The 20,980-nt window shown below is 36.4% G+C and overlaps 1 protein-coding gene across 3 annotated transcripts in view; it reads left to right on the forward strand.

Moving 5' to 3' along the window:
- Window positions 1–20,980, forward strand: part of LOC140238653 (uncharacterized) — a 74,354-nt gene that overhangs the window by 50,687 nt on the left and 2,687 nt on the right. For 2 of the 3 annotated variants that reach the window (XM_072318556.1, XM_072318563.1), the window contains 3 exons: window positions 2,497–2,565; window positions 8,140–8,232; window positions 12,422–12,614. In XM_072318556.1, coding sequence (XP_072174657.1) covers window positions 2,497–2,565; window positions 8,140–8,232; window positions 12,422–12,614 — 355 coding nt within the window. The remainder of the gene's footprint in view (window positions 1–2,496; window positions 2,566–8,139; window positions 8,233–12,421; window positions 12,615–20,980) is intronic. The other variant, XM_072318568.1, reaches the window with a different exon arrangement.

The raw sequence follows: 20,980 nt of genomic DNA on the forward strand, positions 1-20,980 counted from the left end.
ATCACCCAATGTTAGTGTTGAGAGTTTGTTGCCTGGTATCCTGCCCTGTAATGAATCCATTCCAATTAGTCATGGTTTTATCCTTTCGTCTGCTGTTGTCAACCAATGTAGAAGACTCAGTCAATTTTCTATTTTTTAACACTTCAGACATGCCCCATTTATGAATTCAATTGATTATCCATTGAAGAGAAAATTGGACATTATGGATATAAACTGCTGGATTAAAAGTCTAATCCAAGATGGAATGCTCAGAAAAGTGGCATTATATTTGACCTTACTTGACACGCCACTTCCCATACATTGAAATTAAATAGACCATATCAATGAAAATTGTTTGCTTCCATAAAAGATTGCTTCCTTACTGATTACACAGAAGAAAAAATTGAAAAGAAATGTAATTGGTAACAATTCTGTTTTCTCCTAGTCTGTATAAGACATCTATATTGATAAGGACGGTGACAACATTATTGTTTTATTTATTCCTTATTGCTGGCTGCATGAAACTTGCTCATGCAGGCCATAAAGCAGTCAAAATGAAGGGATCAGAGAAATTCCTTGTTTAGATTATGTATATGATTGATTCTGGTGATGATCATAATTCCTGAGCAATAGATGTCACTACTGGAAGTGCCCAAATTACAGATTTACATCATATTTATGCAAATTGAGGCTACCCGTTTCTATGAACAAAATCATCCTGAGCTGGAATAGATGAAATCAATAAGATGGGAAGATTTTAAACAAATATGTTATCTCTCTAGCTGTATTTTGTCCATGGTGGAAATGGGAAAGAAATATTTACCATTGAGATAACATTTGGGAGGGAATTATATGATATGTTTTGAAAGATATGATGTTTAGATAGGAGCACAATTCTAGATAATTATGCTGTGTGGTGTGAGGACAATGAAACATCACATTCGTCAAGGTACTGTTTTACAGTGTTTTCACAATGAAAATTTGAGCTAAATGGTCATACATTCTACTAATGTAGCTAATACTGTCTAGAAATATAAACTGGGAAAAAAGGCAGATGCTAATGATACCAAATGCTTTGAAAAAGCCCCAAATCTACAACCAGATATGTACCATATTAATTTTCCTATGAGTAGGAGTGTTACAAGGGTAAACAGTTATGTAAAATGGTTTATTAGCATGGTGATGTCTCAATAATTTTTCATTTGATGAAGGGTTGATTATTTGTACAAATGTACATATCCTGGAGTGTTTTTTTTTTTTCATCAATTTGAACATCAAAATACAGCTCTGTCAGTGTGCCATTATTTTTTCAGTTCAGCCACTGCAGCATGTAACAGTATCTCTAACTTTTTGAAATGAGTTTTGAAAATCATGTGGACAAAATTATGAATTCAGTGGGACCTCATAAAAGGTACAGAGCAGGGTGTGGAAGGATTATAGAAGATGGCATTTTGATGATTTTGTTGTTGTTGTTGCAGTTCCACCCCCTCAAAAGCAGCCATTATCACTCACTGTAAGGGATGCAGTCTGTTGCCTGATATCCTGCTCTAGAATGAACCCAGTGCCTATTGGTCACGGCTTTGTGCCTCCTTGTGCCATTGTCAGCCAATGCAGACGACTCTTTCAATTTTCTTCTTTTTTAACCCTTCGGACATGCCCCATTTATGAATTCAACAATTGCAGCATTCAGTGTGGCCTAGAGCAATTGATCCATGTGTCAAAAAAAGAAGAAGCTAAAAAGAAACAAAAACAGATTTGGAGGAGATGACTATGGATGGGAATGGAGTTTTAGAAATATGAGATTGATGTGTCAAAGTTCAAGGGTCATAAGTCAGTGCATATGCTTTACTGTACGTGGGTCAGCCAAAATTATTCTGAGTATGATACATGTATGGGTGCGTTCGGACGCTCTAAAGCCAACCAAAGCAAACTGAACCAAAGTGTACCATACCGAACTGTGCCAGATTTGAAGCGTTCGAGCGCTTTGTCGAGAAAGCGTACCTCACGAGTTATTTTTAGAAAAGGTCATGCATTTTGTAGCAAGAATGTCATCCACCTGACGCTTGAACTACTTGCAGCTGTCCCGAACAAAGAGAGTGATGTTTTTGCACTGTGACGTATGCGTATGATACGCGCATGCTTTACAGCGAACTTTTGGTACGCTTTGGTACGCTTTTGGAGCACATCGGGAAGTGGTCCACTTTTGGCTCGGTACAGTACGGTACGGTACACTTTAGGAGTGTTCGAGCTTTCCTCTGGTGCGGGTACGGTACGGTACAGTTCGCTTTAGAAGAGCACTCGAACGCACCCTATGTCATTGATGTTGTCAAAAAGTTGAGTTTGGCATAAAAAATCTCATTTTATTCACAGATCTTCATTTGGAGGCCAAGTGGATTTTAGCCTCTTCTCAAGTCACTGTCAATTAAATCAAGATGGCCATCCCAGGAAGCTTTTGATAACTTTCTATCTTCTGTGTGTAACAAATAAGAATATTCTATCCCCACACCACTCACCTAGGTAACGCAGGTGCCGATAGGAGGGAACCAAGCGATGATGAGGATGAACTTCCGGCACATCTTCGCACGAGTGAGTTTGGGAAATCTTCCCCGCGGAGAGATTCCTTTCTGCACCTTCGATAACCTGCTTGCCTCCTGTACACTAATGGCCGAGTATTATCATTATTAATTGTCATGTTTGTGCATTTTTTCTAACTGCTGTTTTCTGCTCTAATGGACTCAATGCTGTCGTGTGACAACTGGATTGTAATGTAACATCTGCTTAGCAGCTTTTGAAGCACTGATCATTTGGCATAACAAGGAAGAGTTAAAAGTATTCTGGAATATACTTACACATGGTCATTATTGTAAAAAAAAAAGAAGCAAAAATGTAGAGAATCATTCTGTTATTGAGTAAAGACTACAGATATTCATAAGCCAGTATCAGCTATCCTCTGCCAGTCTTGTAAGATTTTGTATGGGGGTTTTAAAATTAAATTGCTCAAAAGTGCTTGTTTAATCATAGGAATTCATGCAAAAAAAAAAATGTTATGCATGTGAACATAACATAGCATGCATCAATAAAAAGCTGAACTGTTAATGTCACTGTACATACTTGCAAACTGTACAATTTGGAATGGCTTTATCAAACGATTTAGCAAATCATAAAATTTAGTATAGATGGGACTATGTTCATCCTTCTGACCAGCAATTATTTACCTGTACTGCTTGTTATAGCTCAAATAGGGAATATGATTTCACTTGTTGTAGGAATGATTTGATTTTTTTTTTACAAACAAAATAGCCACAATTTTCCTCATGTTCAGATACAAACAAGACTTATGAAGCAATGAAGGTATATTCAGGAAGAGAAAAATACATTGGAGAAAATATACAAATAATCAAATTCAAAATCTGTAAAAAGTCTCATAGGAACCCTGCTTCATCTAATATAACTTTTTTTTTTTAGTATATTCATATATTTACAGATGTTCGTAACTGTGTGTTTGCATGCAAATATCTATTGGTCCCTTGTGATTCTTTATCATAATTATACACATATGACATAAAATTGGTTAGTATCGTAAGTGATACATCTGTATGACATCAGCTTAAATATAAAAAATTCATTCAACAAAGTTCATCACCATTGCCTAACATAAGCCTCTGATGTACCTTTTGTATTGAATCATTCAACATAAGATTGCCTGATATTATGTGTTCAGCTAAGACCATTTTTGATGAGCAAATCTTTAACTCTGTGTAATCATGTAAAAATGACAAGGACAAATGAGAAAATTTAGCAATGGTTGAATGATATGACGTGAAGTGATATATAGAGTTTTGGATTACTTTATTTTGTTTTTGAACTGCATGATAAAGTATCATTTTAGATAGTCACATTTACAATGTTACATTTCAATGCAAAGATTTTTTTGATAGGAAAATCTTTGGATTTTGTTGCCTTTAACACACAAGATTTGAATATTATTGGGACTTTTAATGCTACCAGATTTCAAACCCATCTGGAATGCTTATGAACATTAGACATAGTTCTGGGTAATAGAGGCAGAAATGCTATGCTTTTATTCAAAGATTTGCAGCTTGCTTGAAATATTGCCATAAATCATTGCTTGCGAGAAGACAAATCCTGTTAAAAAGGCTAGAACTAGACTAATACGCTGCTACTGCTAATAGCTAGAAGCTGGACATGACTGCATAGTTTGCCCGCTTTACTTTACATACCCCCCCCCCCCTAAAATCTTGAAAAAGTTGCTGAACAAGGGTTTCATTATTTTAAAATGATTAACTGAAATCTTTCCTACAAGAAGTAATATGTCCCATTTTATTGAAAAAAGATACTTGCCAAAGAATAAGAGCAGGCAAGCGTAGACGAATACTTGAATATAAGAAAGACCCAAGTCTAACCCAAGAATTTGAAAATAAAGTCTTTATATTTTTAATTTTCTAGTTCTGAGAATGTTATGTTTACAAATTGAAACATAAAACAGTCATTGGAATCATCCACATTTGCATTATTTTGCCATGTGTCTCACAGCCAAATTTGGTTTGGGACTGATCTTATATTCATCAGTTCAAATATCAGATTTCATTTCTTATTGTGCATCCAGACAGATCACCTTTGTAATATTTTTGCAGTTTTCTCTGATTTACAGTCTTCAAAATTTAACAGAGAATGGTAATGACAGCTGATGCATTTGATGCAGTTTTTTGATATCTTGGGTACCACATACAAAGCTGCCATTTTGTTGAATTATCTTCTTTTTTTTTAATGCTATACCCTGGATCAAAATAAAATGGATAAAAGTAATTTTTAGCACCTTGTGGAAGAAAATTCTGTTGCAAGAATGAAGTCAGCAGTGCTGCAGCATCATAACATTATAGTGCTTATGACCCACACATCACCAGTGATCTCATTATTACGCTAATTATGGCATAAAACCCCCAAACAAAACAGACTCCATAATAGGGCTGAATTAGCATTGGGGTCATTATCGCCGAATGCCGAGTTTTGATTGCCATGATGGCAGTGTCTAATACATATATCGTACAAACACATGGTGGTGCCATACAACAGTACCTAGGGTATGATGGTACACTGGGGTACCATATGTCAGGTCTTGACACCAACTTTTTTTTCTGATGGCCCCAAAATAACAATCCAGTTTCAATATTAGTTTCCCAATGGGGATGCCAACCAATAACCATTTTTTAAAATTTGGTGGCCCAACATGAATTTTTAGTGGCCCTGGGCCACCACTATTGCCAAACCCTCTAAATGGACATGGTGTCTATCAGACTGATTCCTATTGTAATTCAAACTATACAGTTCAAAGTTTATTGTGATGAGATGTATGGAGGATTCTTTGTTTCTGTGGATGAGAACTAGAACCTCCTGCAGAGTTGTTCACTGAGAGCTGCACACATGTGACTCCCTGCTACACATGTGTGTGTGAGTGTGTGGTTTTGCTTCTTTCTACTTTCGTCGTATATGCAGTAATAGAATAAATAGTATAAATGTCATTATTCAACACTGAAATATTTCCAAGAAACTCTGTTTTCAGAAAACAGAAGTAATGACATCTTTGCACTCAGCAATGACACATACTTGATTCTTGCTTCATACTGTCACATATGGGTTTGAGTACATTAGATTTATGCAAGTGATGACCTAAACGTCGTAACATCTCAGGTACTGGAACATTCTTTTCTCTGATGTATTCTTTAGTGGAATCCACATTTGCCAGATAGTTCACAATCTGTTCAGTAATAATCACAAACCATAAAGGTTTTTATACAATATGTCTTTCCTGTCATTTATGAGCAAAGTAAGTTTTTCTTTTTAGAATGCTAATAACACCATGAAGAATTGCCAGTATGAATGCTTCTGAAAGGCAAGCATTTATATTTGTTACAAATTGTAGACCATATTATACATTGTGTGCCAAGCGATACAAGGACAGTGCTGTATTGAGTATCTATTTCCCAAGCATAACATTTTATGAATAGAGACTTGACGTGGTTTGATTTGGTTTGATTTAGAAAAGATCCAAATAATCCACATATTGGAAGGGGAGGGAGCTAAGGAACTATGGAGGAAGGCAAGAACCAAATGAGGCAATATTTCCTGACCTAGAGCTTTGCTTCTCAACCAGTGGGCCGTGAAGCTCTCTCAGGTGGAACATGATGTCAGCAAAAAAATGAATAAAAAATATTTATATCTTATCTAAATGGGCCTAGTAAACACTTATAGAAACTATGAATCTATACACTGTTTTCCAGAATGGTCAAAATCAAAATGAGTGTCTGAATGGTCTGTCAGCTATACGATGATTCTTTATATGTCGTTTCTTTATCTAGTTTTGGTATAAACTGGCTTGCATCTGAACAGGGGGTAAGACTCTGGAACAAGCATATGTATTATGGATGACTGCCTAAGGGGGGGGGGGGGGGCAGGATGGGGCAGGGTGCCAATGGTTAAAACGTTGTTCTCCCTAGCCAAATATCTCTGCCTCTTGTTTTAACTTGGTGCTCTTCATCCCATACAGGTTCTGGATGATGTTAGTTTGCCATCCTCACCTTATTGTTTGTTCTTCTCAAACATCACTTGATGTTGCACACTCTAATCTGTATAAACTGTGTGTCACCACCTTAATAAACTAATTGTCATGACAAATTTGGCACTTGCTTGCAGCACAAATAAATGTATGCACTCACAGAAATGACTAATCAATTTTATTTGCAGTGTACTACAGTCATTTAGTATGCATTGTGTTTGACTATTAACTGATCGGTAACAAATATCCTTCTCACTTCTAGGAAATGCTTGTTTCATTCGCTCTTCTGTAATGAAGCAAAATATTTTAGGAAGAGTGTGCTTTGTATGCTGAATGTATCTTCAAGTTTGTTATGTGTTCATGTATTTGATTTAACAGAAAATTCTGTTGAGTATATCTTTCATTTCTATTATGTGTTTTGTTTCACAGAGAAAAGTTGAACTTGCGGACCATTTTATTTTTGTTTTTCGTCAAAAGAATAAGAGATGCCTACAATACTGTAATGCCGACAGCCTGTTGTCATATCAAGGCCTAGAAGAAATCTGAAAGTGTGTTATGGAATGAAGATTATATTTTGTTCTACTCCTAGTGGCAGTATTCCAAACTGCATGCTTTGGCAAATTCTTATTGGACCCCTTGGTTTCTTTCTCTTTCAGAACACCCATAGGACCAATCTGGTTCCTACAATAAGCTGCCAGTCGGTATTATGTCTGACAACAATGAAAAGGCTTGGCTGCTTGTGAATAAAACATGCCATGGGGAATTCCCATTTACACGGCATTCAGTGTTAACAAACTGAAGTCATGCATATGTGGCAGTACAGCCATGTCCTGCTGCAAAGGAAGGAATCTTATGTCTGCACTCTCAGTTGTGATATAATGCATAAAAAACAGCAATCAAACAATCAAAATTGGAAATCATTTCTGAATTTGCCATAATATAGAATATTGGGCGACTTTTTCCTTGTTGTCTTTGGCTAATATGTTGATCATGTTTATATCATGATCCCATTTTTTGTTTTTGTTTCAGTGAGTATTATTATTTCTTATATGTAATGAAGCCTGCAGTTTACAGATAAAAGGCAGATTTGGATGAAATACATCTGGAATTCATGGTACTGTTACGTACAATTTGAGAAGTGGTTGACAGGTTGTACTCAAACTAAGTGTACATACAAATTTTGTCAGAACAATTCTGTCTCTGTCTGTCTGTCTCTCTCTTAAATTTCGGGATAGATATGATCGAGGTCAGAGTGGAAAATTGAGAAATTTGACCACTGACTTGACCAATGAAGAAATGAGGCTAAGAATTCCCACAAATCTTCAACAAGGACCAGCCAATGGAGGGCAGTGTCACTGTTGAGGGTTTTTATTTTGTTGTTGTTGTTGGCGATAGCTCTTGCCAAGATCAGAGTTGATGAGGAAGTTCAAGTGATGATATTCAAGAAGAGATTGGAAGAGGTATATGGCTTTGTGCAGTCACACACAATGCAAGCACAAACCACAGCAGCAGGTCTCCACTGAGCACATCGTGGATCAATATTCTCTTTGAAAGTTGGCAAACATCTGATTTGTTTCTTCCCCCAGCACCTCCACCACCAGTCTCGAGCCCCCCTCCGCCTGACTACGACATCGACGATGATGAAGATGGTGCCAACGGGGTCCCCTACCACCACAAATGTAAGCCCGACGTTTGAATCAGTATTTTGCTGTATCGTATGCCTTAGATTCATTTTATTCTCAGCAAAAGAATATGGAGTCTTCATAATTTGTTGTTGTTTAAAATTACCCTCTGTTTATGTGTCTTTTTTTTCTTGTGATATGCTAGAAAAAAAAATCTATATTGCAAAAATGTGTTCATTCTTTGCTTAAAGGGACTGTACAGTACTGGTTGAGGTGGGGATTCAGTTTGATAACATTCCTAATTGAGATAATGAGAAACCTCATATGAAATATGAAAGATCATGTAATTTTAAGAAGGATTCAATGTTTATTTGATGAAAATTGTTTTTCAAATGGCTGAGATATCCAAAAAAGGGATAATAATAAAAGGCGACAGGCCATGACTTTTGTTATGATCTCTTTGTTTTCACCTTGTTTTTGGATATCTCAGCCATTTCAAAACCGATTTTTATCAAATAAACTTTTGACATCTCATAGAGTGGTTTCTAAATATCTCGCAAAACATTAAAAGCTAAATCCTCACCTCAACCAGAACTGTACAGTTCCTTTAAATGTCTTCATGCCTGATTTTTTTTTTTTTTTTTTTTTTTTTTTTTGAGGGGGGGAGGGGAGAATTATTTCACTCCACCACGGTTCTCCACTAGCGGATATGAAAATTGACATATTTTCACGCGCAGACAAGACAGCATCAAGACCGCGCAGCATTGCGCAATCAAGCATCGACTTAAAATGAAACTTTTCTCATATTATGAATAACATGAATCCCTGCCACCTACGGACCCTGGTGTTTGGGATCCGGATCCCCATGTGTAGCCGGCCGGCTGGGGAGCACGAGTAGCTACACACTGTAGATGTAGCCAGCTTCCAAGTGAAGCGGGGTAGAAGGCGTTCTGTTATACAATGTCTGCTTCTTTATCTCTCTTCTTCATCCACTTTTCCCTTGCCTCCCAAGTACAAAATGATTTTTAGAGTGTTGTGTGTTTTTTTTTACAATGTTATTGCATCATTTTTCTGCAAGTAATTTAAAGTAAGACTATGTGCAGAGGTGAGTTTCTGTTCATATACTGATGTGCACTGCAGTAGTGCAGGTGAAAAGCGTTTGAACTTTCTTTCCCGTGTATCGTGGAAACTCGGATGTATTTCTAGGCCTATTAAAGGAGATCTCATATAACAGAATACCTATAACAAACTATTTTCCGGTCAAAATGAATTAATTTCCTTTGTTTTGCATCGTTTATTGACTTGATCCCAAGGATCTCGTCGCAATACCGAGTTTCCACTGTGTATTTATTTTCGTGTAGCTTTCGGTGCTGCAAACTTCTACTAGGGCCTACTACACTTAACATTTTATTTTTGTCATTTCTCATACCTCGTTTGGCACGATTTCTTCCGTTTAATATCACCTTATCTGTTCCCTTTATACTTTGAAGTATTCCCAAATGTAATTCTTTCAAGTGTCTCGCACTGTATATGCATTTTCGTAACGGCGATTTCTCCGCTTTGCTGCAATACTATGTATTTCGAAGCGAGTTTGATCCCAGCCGCTTCGGTGTGCTGTGTATTGTCTTCGTAATGTTTGTGTTTCCGTTGGTGTTGTTGTCGGGAGGTGTTGATACTTTGTATTTTGATTTATATTCCTAGGTGTTTATCTCGAGTGATGATGGTGATCGTGTTTCTAAATGTTGATAGGAAAAGAACAAAATGATCTGAGTGATGCCTGATGGTGATGATGTTGGTGTAAAAGACGGCTTGCTGTGAATGCTGAGCGTACTTGCCCTTTGTTTTATTTCATTTTCCCTCTTACTCTTCTTTCCCCTCCCAAGAATGATTAAAAAGAAAATACACCTCAAAACAAAAAGAATCACATGCTAGCAACCTTCGTAAAGTTAAATCTAAATGTTCGTTACCTCAAAGAATAAGGGGAAAACACGAATGACAGTAAATAGAAGCGAAGAGATTGTGTATGCAGTCTCTTCGGCTCAAAGAAACTTGACACCCCACCCCTCCCCCCTTGTGGAAATTTCCACAAAAGCAGGTGCCAGACCCAGGTGCGTGCCAGACGAAAGAATGCGTGCACTGTAATAAACAACGTGTAATATATCTTGGAAATATCGATCAAAGAACTAGCTCATGAGTTGAATTAAAGGAATCATTGCAAAGATATCATGATTCTATAGCCTTTCTTTTGGCGCATAGTAGGAAACGTCGAACAGTCGATTATAATGTACGTGATCGAATATCCTATATGTTCCCTGAACAATAAAAAAAAAAAAAGGATTGATTATTCAGTCGATTAAAAAAAAATCACAGAAATACATGAACGGTCTCGTATTACAAATTCACTACGAGTAGGTCCTATGAGATGCAGTCATCACCTGATTAGACAGCAAAATCATGACAATTTCACGCTCATCAAAACTGCTTATTACTTTTCAAAGTTTTGGCTATCAACATATTCGTTCGTGGGTGTTTTGTGTGTTTTCCCTCGTGAAAGACGTAATGATTTCTTCGTATCGAACATGAACTGCATGTTTACCGCATTCGATCTGCATTCGATCCATTGAACTTGCAGTAACCTCTTCGGCAGGAGCACATGGCGCATTCCTTTAAACTTGAAAGTGAAACCATGTGTTTCGCACATCGGCACATATCTACACACAGCGCGGCATTTAGCGATCATCGTTATGGCAGACTTTCCAATTCCAGTCAGGGGAAAAGAAATAGGAATACTTTGGAAAATGATGTTTAAAAGCCAATAAAATGAAAGAGCCTGAAAACAACGCATTATTGTGTTTTATAGTAAACAATAATTGGAAACATCCAACAGAGTTTTGCATTCGCTCACACAAAAGCTCTCTTGAGAAGAAGAAAGCATTCCCCCTCCCCTGCTAGGTAGTGGAAGTTTCCATAACCAGCCCAGCAAGTCTTTGGAGGTACATACATGCACTAGTACACATTCATTGCAAGTAAGCAATCAATCAACGCTGAACATTGCGTAGTTTGGAATCTTTATCATGCTGGTGACCAGCCCGGTACTTCGGCATAATGTTTTAATGTTATGTTTAGAGCCTGTAGGCCTCATAAGTCGGCGAGTTTAATTCAAAATAGCAAAAAGCACACTCTCAGTCTGTGAGATCTGTTCTTGAATCCTTGTTAATTCATTATTGCAGACAACCACATCTGAGATTATGTAGCATTGGCAGGTCACTATTTCTTTCATCTCAGTATCTGAGCTGCTTCTTATATATCCAGGTAGAAACTTGAGCTTCAAGATCTGCAAGAAAATAAGACTTCACTAGATGGTGAAAAATGCAAATTGAAATATGGCTACAAATGCCAAGATTGGAACATAGCAGCTGCAGATGCTCCTATCCCCTTTCATTACAAGAGACTGTAGATTGCACCATTTGCAGTCCAAGCCCTCTAAAATGCATTAATTCTTTTCTTACAGAAAGGGGGAGCCTTTCAGTATATATATACCCATTCTCTGTGGACATAATGTGCACCATCTCGACGCAGTGCACTATAATACATATGCCGTCACAAAACCGCAAATTTGACGCTGTCGCGAAACCGCGATTTGACTTCGGAGGCCGACGAACACAAGAGCCCCCGGACAAAATACAGACCAGTGGAGAACCCTGCTCCACTTATCAAATTCTTGCATACAAGTGTATATCTGGATTTCATTGCATTAGTGATGTGCTAGGGTTCACCTTGTGTGATGATATCATTGTGTGCCTTCTCAGTGGTGCTGTGGATACAAATTTCATTATTGCTGCCACAGACCAATGCTGTAGAAAGAATAAGTAAACACATGGGATGGTAATGTTTAAAACTCAAAGAATCTGTTGCTGCACTGGACGGATATAGAATGGGTTAAGATAGATTTTACATTGGTTTGGGTGAATCAAATTAAATTGATTAAGATAGATAGATCAGATTGGTTCATATAGATTGGATTAAATTGGTTTGTATTGATATTTTTAAGACTGGTTTGGTGGGGCTTTAAGATTTATTTTGTAATTTTCTTTGTTCATGTTTAAGGACAAGATTCAGTGCTAAAAATCAGTGTGAATGAAAGAAAAGGAGAGATCTCAAATAAAACAAAGAATGATTTCAGAACCTTGTACGAGAGCCATGATCTCACGAATTAAAACATGTCCAATTTGGATGATCACTTCAGTAAACTCATCAGGGAGATTCATCGAGTTCGATATGGAAGAAGACCCTTCGACCATGATGCCGACGTCGCCCACCCATCATCAGCCTCGAGGGGTGGTGGTCGACGAGAATGGACTCATCCAACCCAAGCCCCTACACCACCCAGTTAAGGCGTCTTCCGCTCACAAGGATTTACACCGTGAACTAAGGCATAGGTGAGTACTCAATTCAATTCACTTCAATTCAATTCAATTTATTTAATTTTCCACAATTGGGTAAAATATAAGCAAAATACAACTGTGATTAAAAGTACCAACAAACAGTACATTACTGCGTTTACATGACAATTCATATGTACATGTGTATAAATTATCACAAAGGGTGGTATAAATACAGGAAAATGGATGGGGATAACAAAAGCAAAGTTGCTTAACAAGGTTAACTTGGTAATTATTTAGTGAGAAGTACCAACATTGATTCTTGGCGCTGCTGTAAAAGGGGATATTTTCGCGTGACTAATTTTTCACGCTGGGCCGGGTAAGATATGAGTTTCACATGTTTTTAATTCTGCGGAATCAAGACATCAACTACTGGAACACATGGCAAGCAGAAATATTTGCAAGCAGAAATATTTGGATGCATTTATTTTCGTGCTAGTGTCTGGTGCGGGAAATGCACGAAAATTTCAACACCGCAAAAATTTCCACTTTTACGGTAGAAGTAGGTGGAGGAGCCAAGAACGAGAAGGATATATATTGCAGAAATTTGTGAGGAAATAGATGATGAGGAGCCATGATCGTGTGAATCTCCTCGACATGTAGACCCAGTGAACTTCAACCATCTTGTCACTTAATATATATTGTAATTCCTACCAGCAGGTTTACTTGTCTGTTATGAAAAGTCTACTCCTTTACCTTTTTACACATCCTTGATTCCATGTGCGTTACTTTACTGTGCTTGGTAAAAAAAAAAAAAAAAAAATTAAAAAGAAAGTCACTGTGGTAGAAAGACAGAACTAATACTTCCAATGATCCACACCCGTCTTTTTCTGATATGAGAATAAAATCACATTATTCCTCATGCATGTTCTTACCAAGTATATTCTGTTTCTTCTTCTAGTTAGCTAGGACAATTGATATTCTCATAAAAGTTGGACAGTGTTAAAAGTTTAGTGTAATTTCATGTGTTTTGTAACGTGGTATCTGGACATTAATTGAAATCTCCCCAAGTGCTTTTATGCTATGTTGGGTTTTTAGTTTTTTCTATTTATCTGGAATAAATGGTAGATATTGATGACAGCACAGTTTGTTTAGTACCTTAAAATGTTAAATATTTGATGTCAAAATACTCAATAATTTCACTCTAAGTAACAATTCCAGTGAGTAGAATTGAATCAAACTACAGGAAAATCTTACAGGCATTATTAATCAGTCATCATGCACTTGTATGCTGTGAGTGTATTTGTTTGGAATCCTAGCCAGTCTACTCACTTATGCCCAATGTGTACAGATAAACACACACATACACAAGAAATTTGCTCACACAAATATTTTGCTGGATGTCTTATGAAGGATTAGCAGTTCAAGGATCTTATCAGTGCACATATTCTAGGAGTCAAATTACTTAAAGGCATAATTTACCATTTGCAGATGAAAGCATTAGTGCTTTAACATAGTTCTAAAATGTGAGTTAGGGATAGAAACAACCACTGTCAAAATTTGAATCCGTATAATTGATGTTAAGTGTTGTTAAATACACAAAATATGAACAATAGTTATAATAAAAATGTTTCCAGACTAAATCGTATACAGTTACGGTTTACTGAGGAAAAACCCTGATATCTCCTTATATTTTAGGTTTTATTGCAAATATTTCATATGGTAGGATGTTTTATGATACAACAGACCTACACATATGCATCAAATGTGATATCTTGAAAATTTTTGAAATCACTGCTCCCAAAGGTAAACTGGACCTTTAATAATACTAATTTGGGGAAGATGTGAAATATGTATCAGTTGTTTCAACATATTTTTAGGAATCTTACACATTCCTGTCCAAGGTAATGCTTATTTGCTTTACCCATTTTAGCAAAGGGCAGTATGACCTTTCAGTGAGCCTTTGTATATATATATATAAGTCATGTGATCATAGAATATAGAATATATGTTAATGACTTGGGAATTAAGAGGGGAAAACATGTACTCACCCCATTGAATGGTTTACATTTTACAATTTGAATTAGACATCTTAGATAAATGCATTACATAGGCTTTAGGAATGTCTGATGAATATAGAACCAAAAGTCTTTGAGTCATTACGACTTGTTTGCCAGGTTACAGAAATGTAGTACTGTTGTCCTTCAAAAAGTTCTACACAGAAACACATACATGCAGTTTTGTTGCTCTTAGTCTCGGGGTATTAAAGTGGTGTGCAGATGTTGTTGCCATTTTCATCTTATTTCCTTCCTTGTCTAGTAATTTGGAGTTAGTATGGACTCTTAATTTCCATGTTGAAAATACTTCCCCATTTTAGTGATGGATTTTAGCATCTAGACATAAGGAGGCATCACCTGGGATTTACCATAACCTTCCATTACAACTTTATTCACACTTGTCTCAGTATGAAATAGATTGTCTTGACTAGTGTTCTGTCACCAAACTTGCAGGAAAACTTTGGTGTAGATTTGGATTCAAAAGAATCCAGTTTTGAGGACAATCTTGGTGACTCTTCTACTGGCTGCACAGTATTGTGCAGTGATCTCAACAACATTTGGAAGTAATATGGTTGATAATAGTCTTTCATGACTAACATGGATAAAACAGGGATAGGCAGAAACACAAAATTCCTGGAGATAGCTCTATTTTGCTTCACTAGATATGATATGGCCATGCTGTGCATAGTTTATGTTCGTTACAATGACAAAAGTGAGGCCGTATTAGTCGTAAGCTGTGCGTTCATGAGAATTTGACTGTAGAATTTGGGGGATAACATTCCAGAGTGTTAGTTTGTGGTTCAAGGACTGGAGTTGTGCATTTATGATTTCCATTATTATTTGTGATTTTAAATGATTGAGTTAAACTCAGTAATGAGGAAATAGACATCTGTTACAACGTGAATAAAAAATAAATAATCCACTTCATAATGATATTTAGGAGGTAATATTGACTGGCATGATTAAAGAGGGAACCTAAATCTGTCATTGTTGGAAAACTCTCATTGAATTTAATATTTCATGAATTAGTATTGTAGATGGCTCCGTAATTTTTGAAAAGTAATAAACATATATGAAGTGATTAAATGCTGGAGCTACCTCTTATCAACTTGACCAACACATTTAAAGGCATAATTTACCATTTGCAGATGAAACAAAAACCCAACATTAGTGCTTTAAAATAGTTCTAAAATGTGAGTTAGGGATAGAAACAACCACTGTAAAAATTTGAATCCGTATAATCGATGTCAAGTATTGTTAAATACACAAAATGTAAACAATAGTTATAATAAGAATGCTTTCAAGCGAAACCATATACAGTTATGGTTTATTGAGAAAAATGCTGATATCTCCTCATATTTTGGGCTTTATTGCAAAAATCTTATATGGTAGGATGTTTTGTGATACAACAGACCTACACATATGCATCAAATGTGATATCTTGAACATTTTTTAAATCACTGCTCCCAAAGGTAAACTGGACCTTTAATATCACAGAGAGAGCAGTGATTTGAAAAATATAATTGTGACTTCTAAATAGCAGTTAGTGTCTACTGTGAATGGCTACATACTCAGAACTGAATGAATCCCCTAAAACAGAAAAATAATGTCAAAATATTTGTATCACCCTTAAGGTCTATGTATGCTAGAGCTGATTACCCGGGCCACATTGATCGAATACAGGTTCCACAGCGGTAAGAGATGAAAAACTTGTTTTGCCTCTGAATGGCTTCTTTCGGCAAATTGCGAAGCAATCCTTTCGCGCTTTCCTCCCTCTCCCAGTATTTTCTACTTGTGGTGGGTTCCATGGTCTTTTCGTCTACTTTGTTGCCTACATGTGTGCCGTTTAAAGTTGAGATGAAGACTTCTGAGAGTGATATCATTTCTCAACCCAGAGATTGAAAGTGACTGGGTTATTGTAGGAGCACGTCAAACAGCAAAAAGTAGTCCAGAAGTCTGTCGTAATTCATACACTTTAATCAACTAGCAGCATTAAGATGTATGTAACCATCACCATGGCAACGCATCCAATGTCATCCACAAGGAAATGCTTCCCTTTTACTTCATCAACTTAACATTTCAACCGCAGCCTTTTTTCCAGCAATTCACTTTTTTTTTGAGGTGCTAGCGCTTTCCAAGTAATTCAGCGTGAGTAATATAATGGGATCACCATAAGATGTCTTTTTCTTCAGTGATATGCAATGTGTGATTGTTGTTGTTTTTTCTAACTTGAACTATTGCCCATCAGCTGTGAGGTCATTTAGGCAATTAACTTTTTATAATCCTCATTTTTTCTCAGACAGGAAAACTATGGATACATGCAATTAAAACTTGTACAAATTTCATTGGTATGTACGGTCTGGTTTTATCAAAGGGAAAATACACCATGGCATGATGTAAAAATGGATCAATTTTAAGTTTAAACTCAAGTCAGTATATGAGTCAGTGTATCGGCATTTGAGCCTTGCTTGTCATGTGTGCATGTACCACATGTTCAGACTTTATTGAAGTTTATCATTTTGAGGTACCAGGTAAAGATAGACATTTGTCATCGGTCATTTTTGAACTACTGACCGTCAGGGCACACATAGATCTATCAATTGTAAGTGGTTGTCTATGGAAATATGTCTTCCTTTCTGTTGTTTTCACATTGAGTAGAACAATATTTATCCAGCATGATTGTAACCTCAAGATACATTTCCTCACAAAACAGTAGCATACAATATTTTCATCCTTGCCTAGAAATAGATGAAGCTACATAAATTTGTATATATCCAAATGTATTATCACTACTGCACAATCAATAATCATTCAAGTTATTGATTTCTATTTAAAAGCTTTAACTGTTTTGCAATGAATATTGTGACATTCAGTGACATCATGTACCGTTAGCTTCATCTTTAGTTTTTTTTCAAAGTTGAGAAACTCACCAGATTTGTCTTCAAGTTCACACATTTTTAGCATACCTATTTTGTAAATTACATTGTTTGAAAAAATTTGCTTTCACATTATTTTTTTTTTTTTTAATGGCACTATCATCTCTTGAAGTAAACGCTTGGGGGGTGTTTCATCAACGTTTGTCAGCGCTGACAATTTCAGCAAAATCCTTGGTTTTGATTGGATGAGATGCTCTGGTCACAGACTGTTACTATGGTGATTGTCAGCGATGACAACTTTTAGCGCTGACAAACGTTGATGAAACACCCCCCTGATCACTCATAATATGTAGTATGGGATACTTTCTTTAAGGCCTTTAATTTCATTAATGCAGTGATAACATCATCAAATTTTTCCAGATTGTTGCATTATTCACACTGTAAGTCATGAGCTAGAAGAATAAATTGTTAATTTCCTCTGTTAATGGTTCCCAAGCTGGAATATGTGTGCTGTCTTTGATTCATGATCACAGATATCATGCAGTCGGCCGTTAGCATTTTCTGTAGCAACATCAATGCAAATTGCAGTGTCCGCATCAGTGCCAGTGTCGATATCAGAAGCATTGTGAATATTACACACAATTTGATCATTGACTATTATCGTGAGGATTAACATAATCATTCATGTCATCATCATTATTACCAATATTATCTTCATCTTCTCCATTGTTATTACTACTGTTACCATGTCTGTCATATGACTATCATCATCATCATTAATACCATTATCATCATCATCATCGTCATCATCAACTTCACTATCATCGTCTTCATTATCCTCAACACCATCTTCATCTTTCCCAAATTATTATCAGAATCATTGTCAACATCTTTAGCTACATCATGTACCATCTTTATCATCAACAATATGACCATTATCATCATTATCATCATCATCACCATCACCACCACCATCACCATCACCACCACCACCACCGTCATCATCATCATCATCATCATTGTTGTCATCACAGAATCCTCACACCCCCTGCTGATTAAAAAAAGAAAGAAAGTCATGAATGATAAAAAGTGAAGGTAGTAACATAATCCATTCATCAGCAATATATGGTAAATGGGTGAAAGAAAGCATAAAATCTCATAATATCTAAATCATAATTATTGCTTTGGCTACACATGTAGATAGCACTAGCATGTTTTTCCTTCCTCACATTAAATATCATTCATGCAGTGTTGCTTGGATGGTAGTCACATATTCATATTTCATCAATTTTCAAATTTCATAAGCACACTTTAAGGCACTTACGGTACATTCATGCTATCAGTGGAAACTTCTTTGAAATATATCGCTGTTGGGGTGACAAAACATTGTATCTCAAAACATTCAAATGTTCACGAGCGCCAAAAAGCATGGCAACCACAGCACCATAACAAATGGGATCACCTTTCCTTTAACATGCAATGGTGGTTTCATTATTTTTTTTTTTTGAAAGACAGCTAGGATTTGGACAGGACATGCTTACTTAATTGATTATTTGGCAATGGATTAAAAAAAAGTGATTCTCACCAAAATTTGAGATACACTGTCTTGTTGCCTCAGCGATGATATGTACCTCTGAGAACAACATCGAAATGGAGAAGGCTTAGAACATCTCTGTAGTCTGAGATCTCTAGTGGTAGTTTGTCCATTGTGATGTGAATAAAAAGCAATATTTAATCTAGCCATTATGATTTTGCGAGCTGTATGAAAACAAGCAAGTAAGCTTTTTGCAATTTGCCTAAAGCAAGTACAAAAGTACATGAGATGTGCGTTTTGCTGCTCCCATCTATGTGTTACTTAGAATATTGGGTTTCATTGACACTGTCAAGAGATGTTTGGTTTCACAAAAGGCGCTTGTATGTTGCCATGGATACTGTTGCTGTTACTTCATTTTGTATCAAAATGTCTATGGAGAACTTTTTTACTTGCAGTTGACATGAAGTAAAAGGCAGAGCTGGATAAAATGGAACAAAAAGCAAAAAATAAAATAAAATTGTACAAAGCAGCAATAAGCACAGGAGTTAAGTATGTGGTGTCTAATATATGTTTGAAAATATATACTTGCTATCTACAGATATCCATGTATGTCAAAGAGAAATGTACATGTAGGACATACATATAGATGACAAAAAGACTTTGGGGAAGGTTAAAAGTCATCAGTTTGCTGCTGAAAGTTGACTTTGTCAATGACTTAGATCCTATTTTGCCACTACAATTGCTATATTTATGTGTGCATGCATATTTGTATAATATACCCCCCCCCCACACACACACACACACAACATGCAATGCTCATAAATTGTATCTCTTACTCCAGTTCAAGATCACTGGGTTGGTGTTGTCAAATAAACCACATAGCATGAGGACCAGCAAAATAATGGCCGTAGCTGATTTAGCTCTCACAAGCAAATTTTATCCTTGGAGCCAAAAGCCATCAAGTCATGATAGTATAGTAACAAAAAACAATATGAATCCATATAATCCACAGGATTTATTATTTCACTGTCTAGAGATTACATACAACTGCAGTGTTCAATGTTACCAATGCTGTCTTTATGAAATTTGCAGAAGTAAAGCTGAATATGTTATGATATGTGTCTATGATCGATAGTTCAATGAATATTGAAAAGATATTCACTGATTAAAGGTTTTTGCTCTTTGCCGTTAGCACTGGTTAACCCATTGAAAACTAGTCTATGTGTACTTGGGCATGTAGCTATAGGAAACTTGTGTTGATGCAACATCAGCTCGTGCTCAATGGGTTAACATTATCTTTCATGCACAAAGCAAGATATCCAACAAAATATTTTGCATATTCCTAACATGCTCTTACATGAGATTAAAGTTCCTGTCTTCCCATTTTGAATGTTAGTCTACCAGTCAGCATGAAAAAAGAAAAAAAAAGGGTGTGCCTTGAAGAACGATGTGAGCGCATGCGAGGCGAATTCTATACTTCCTGCCTCACTAGCATTCACAGCATTCTTCCGGTTTGCCTTGTTCTTCTGGGCACATGACGAAATCAATTCACTATGGAAGCATATATTGTATATTGTGTCTCGATAATGCTTTGTTTTAAAAGGTATATGCGCACCTCAGTGCAGAGTGTTACCTTCAAAAGAGTAATTACAGTTTAAGAGCACAAGATGGCAGTGTTCTAAATTTTGTTGTATAATTTTGTTCAGGTCCATAACATACTGCATCAGAAATGTCTATGAAGAAGTGTATGTGGGATACGATGCTTTGCCCATCTTGTTTATCTCTGTATAGTGGAGGGATGGATTGTGGGTTGTTGTATGGGGCTCCATCGGCAAAATACACCTAACATTGGTACCATTTATCTTTCAGGTGTCTATGATGTGTCTTAGGGTTGGGTTCATTAAGAGTTTGTGTGTTGGATGAAATTGGATTGTTATTCAAGGATATGGTTGGTGC

This window comes from Diadema setosum, chromosome 2 (assembly GCF_964275005.1).
Source record: "Diadema setosum chromosome 2, eeDiaSeto1, whole genome shotgun sequence".
In the NCBI taxonomy this organism is placed as follows: domain Eukaryota; kingdom Metazoa; phylum Echinodermata; class Echinoidea; order Diadematoida; family Diadematidae; genus Diadema; species Diadema setosum.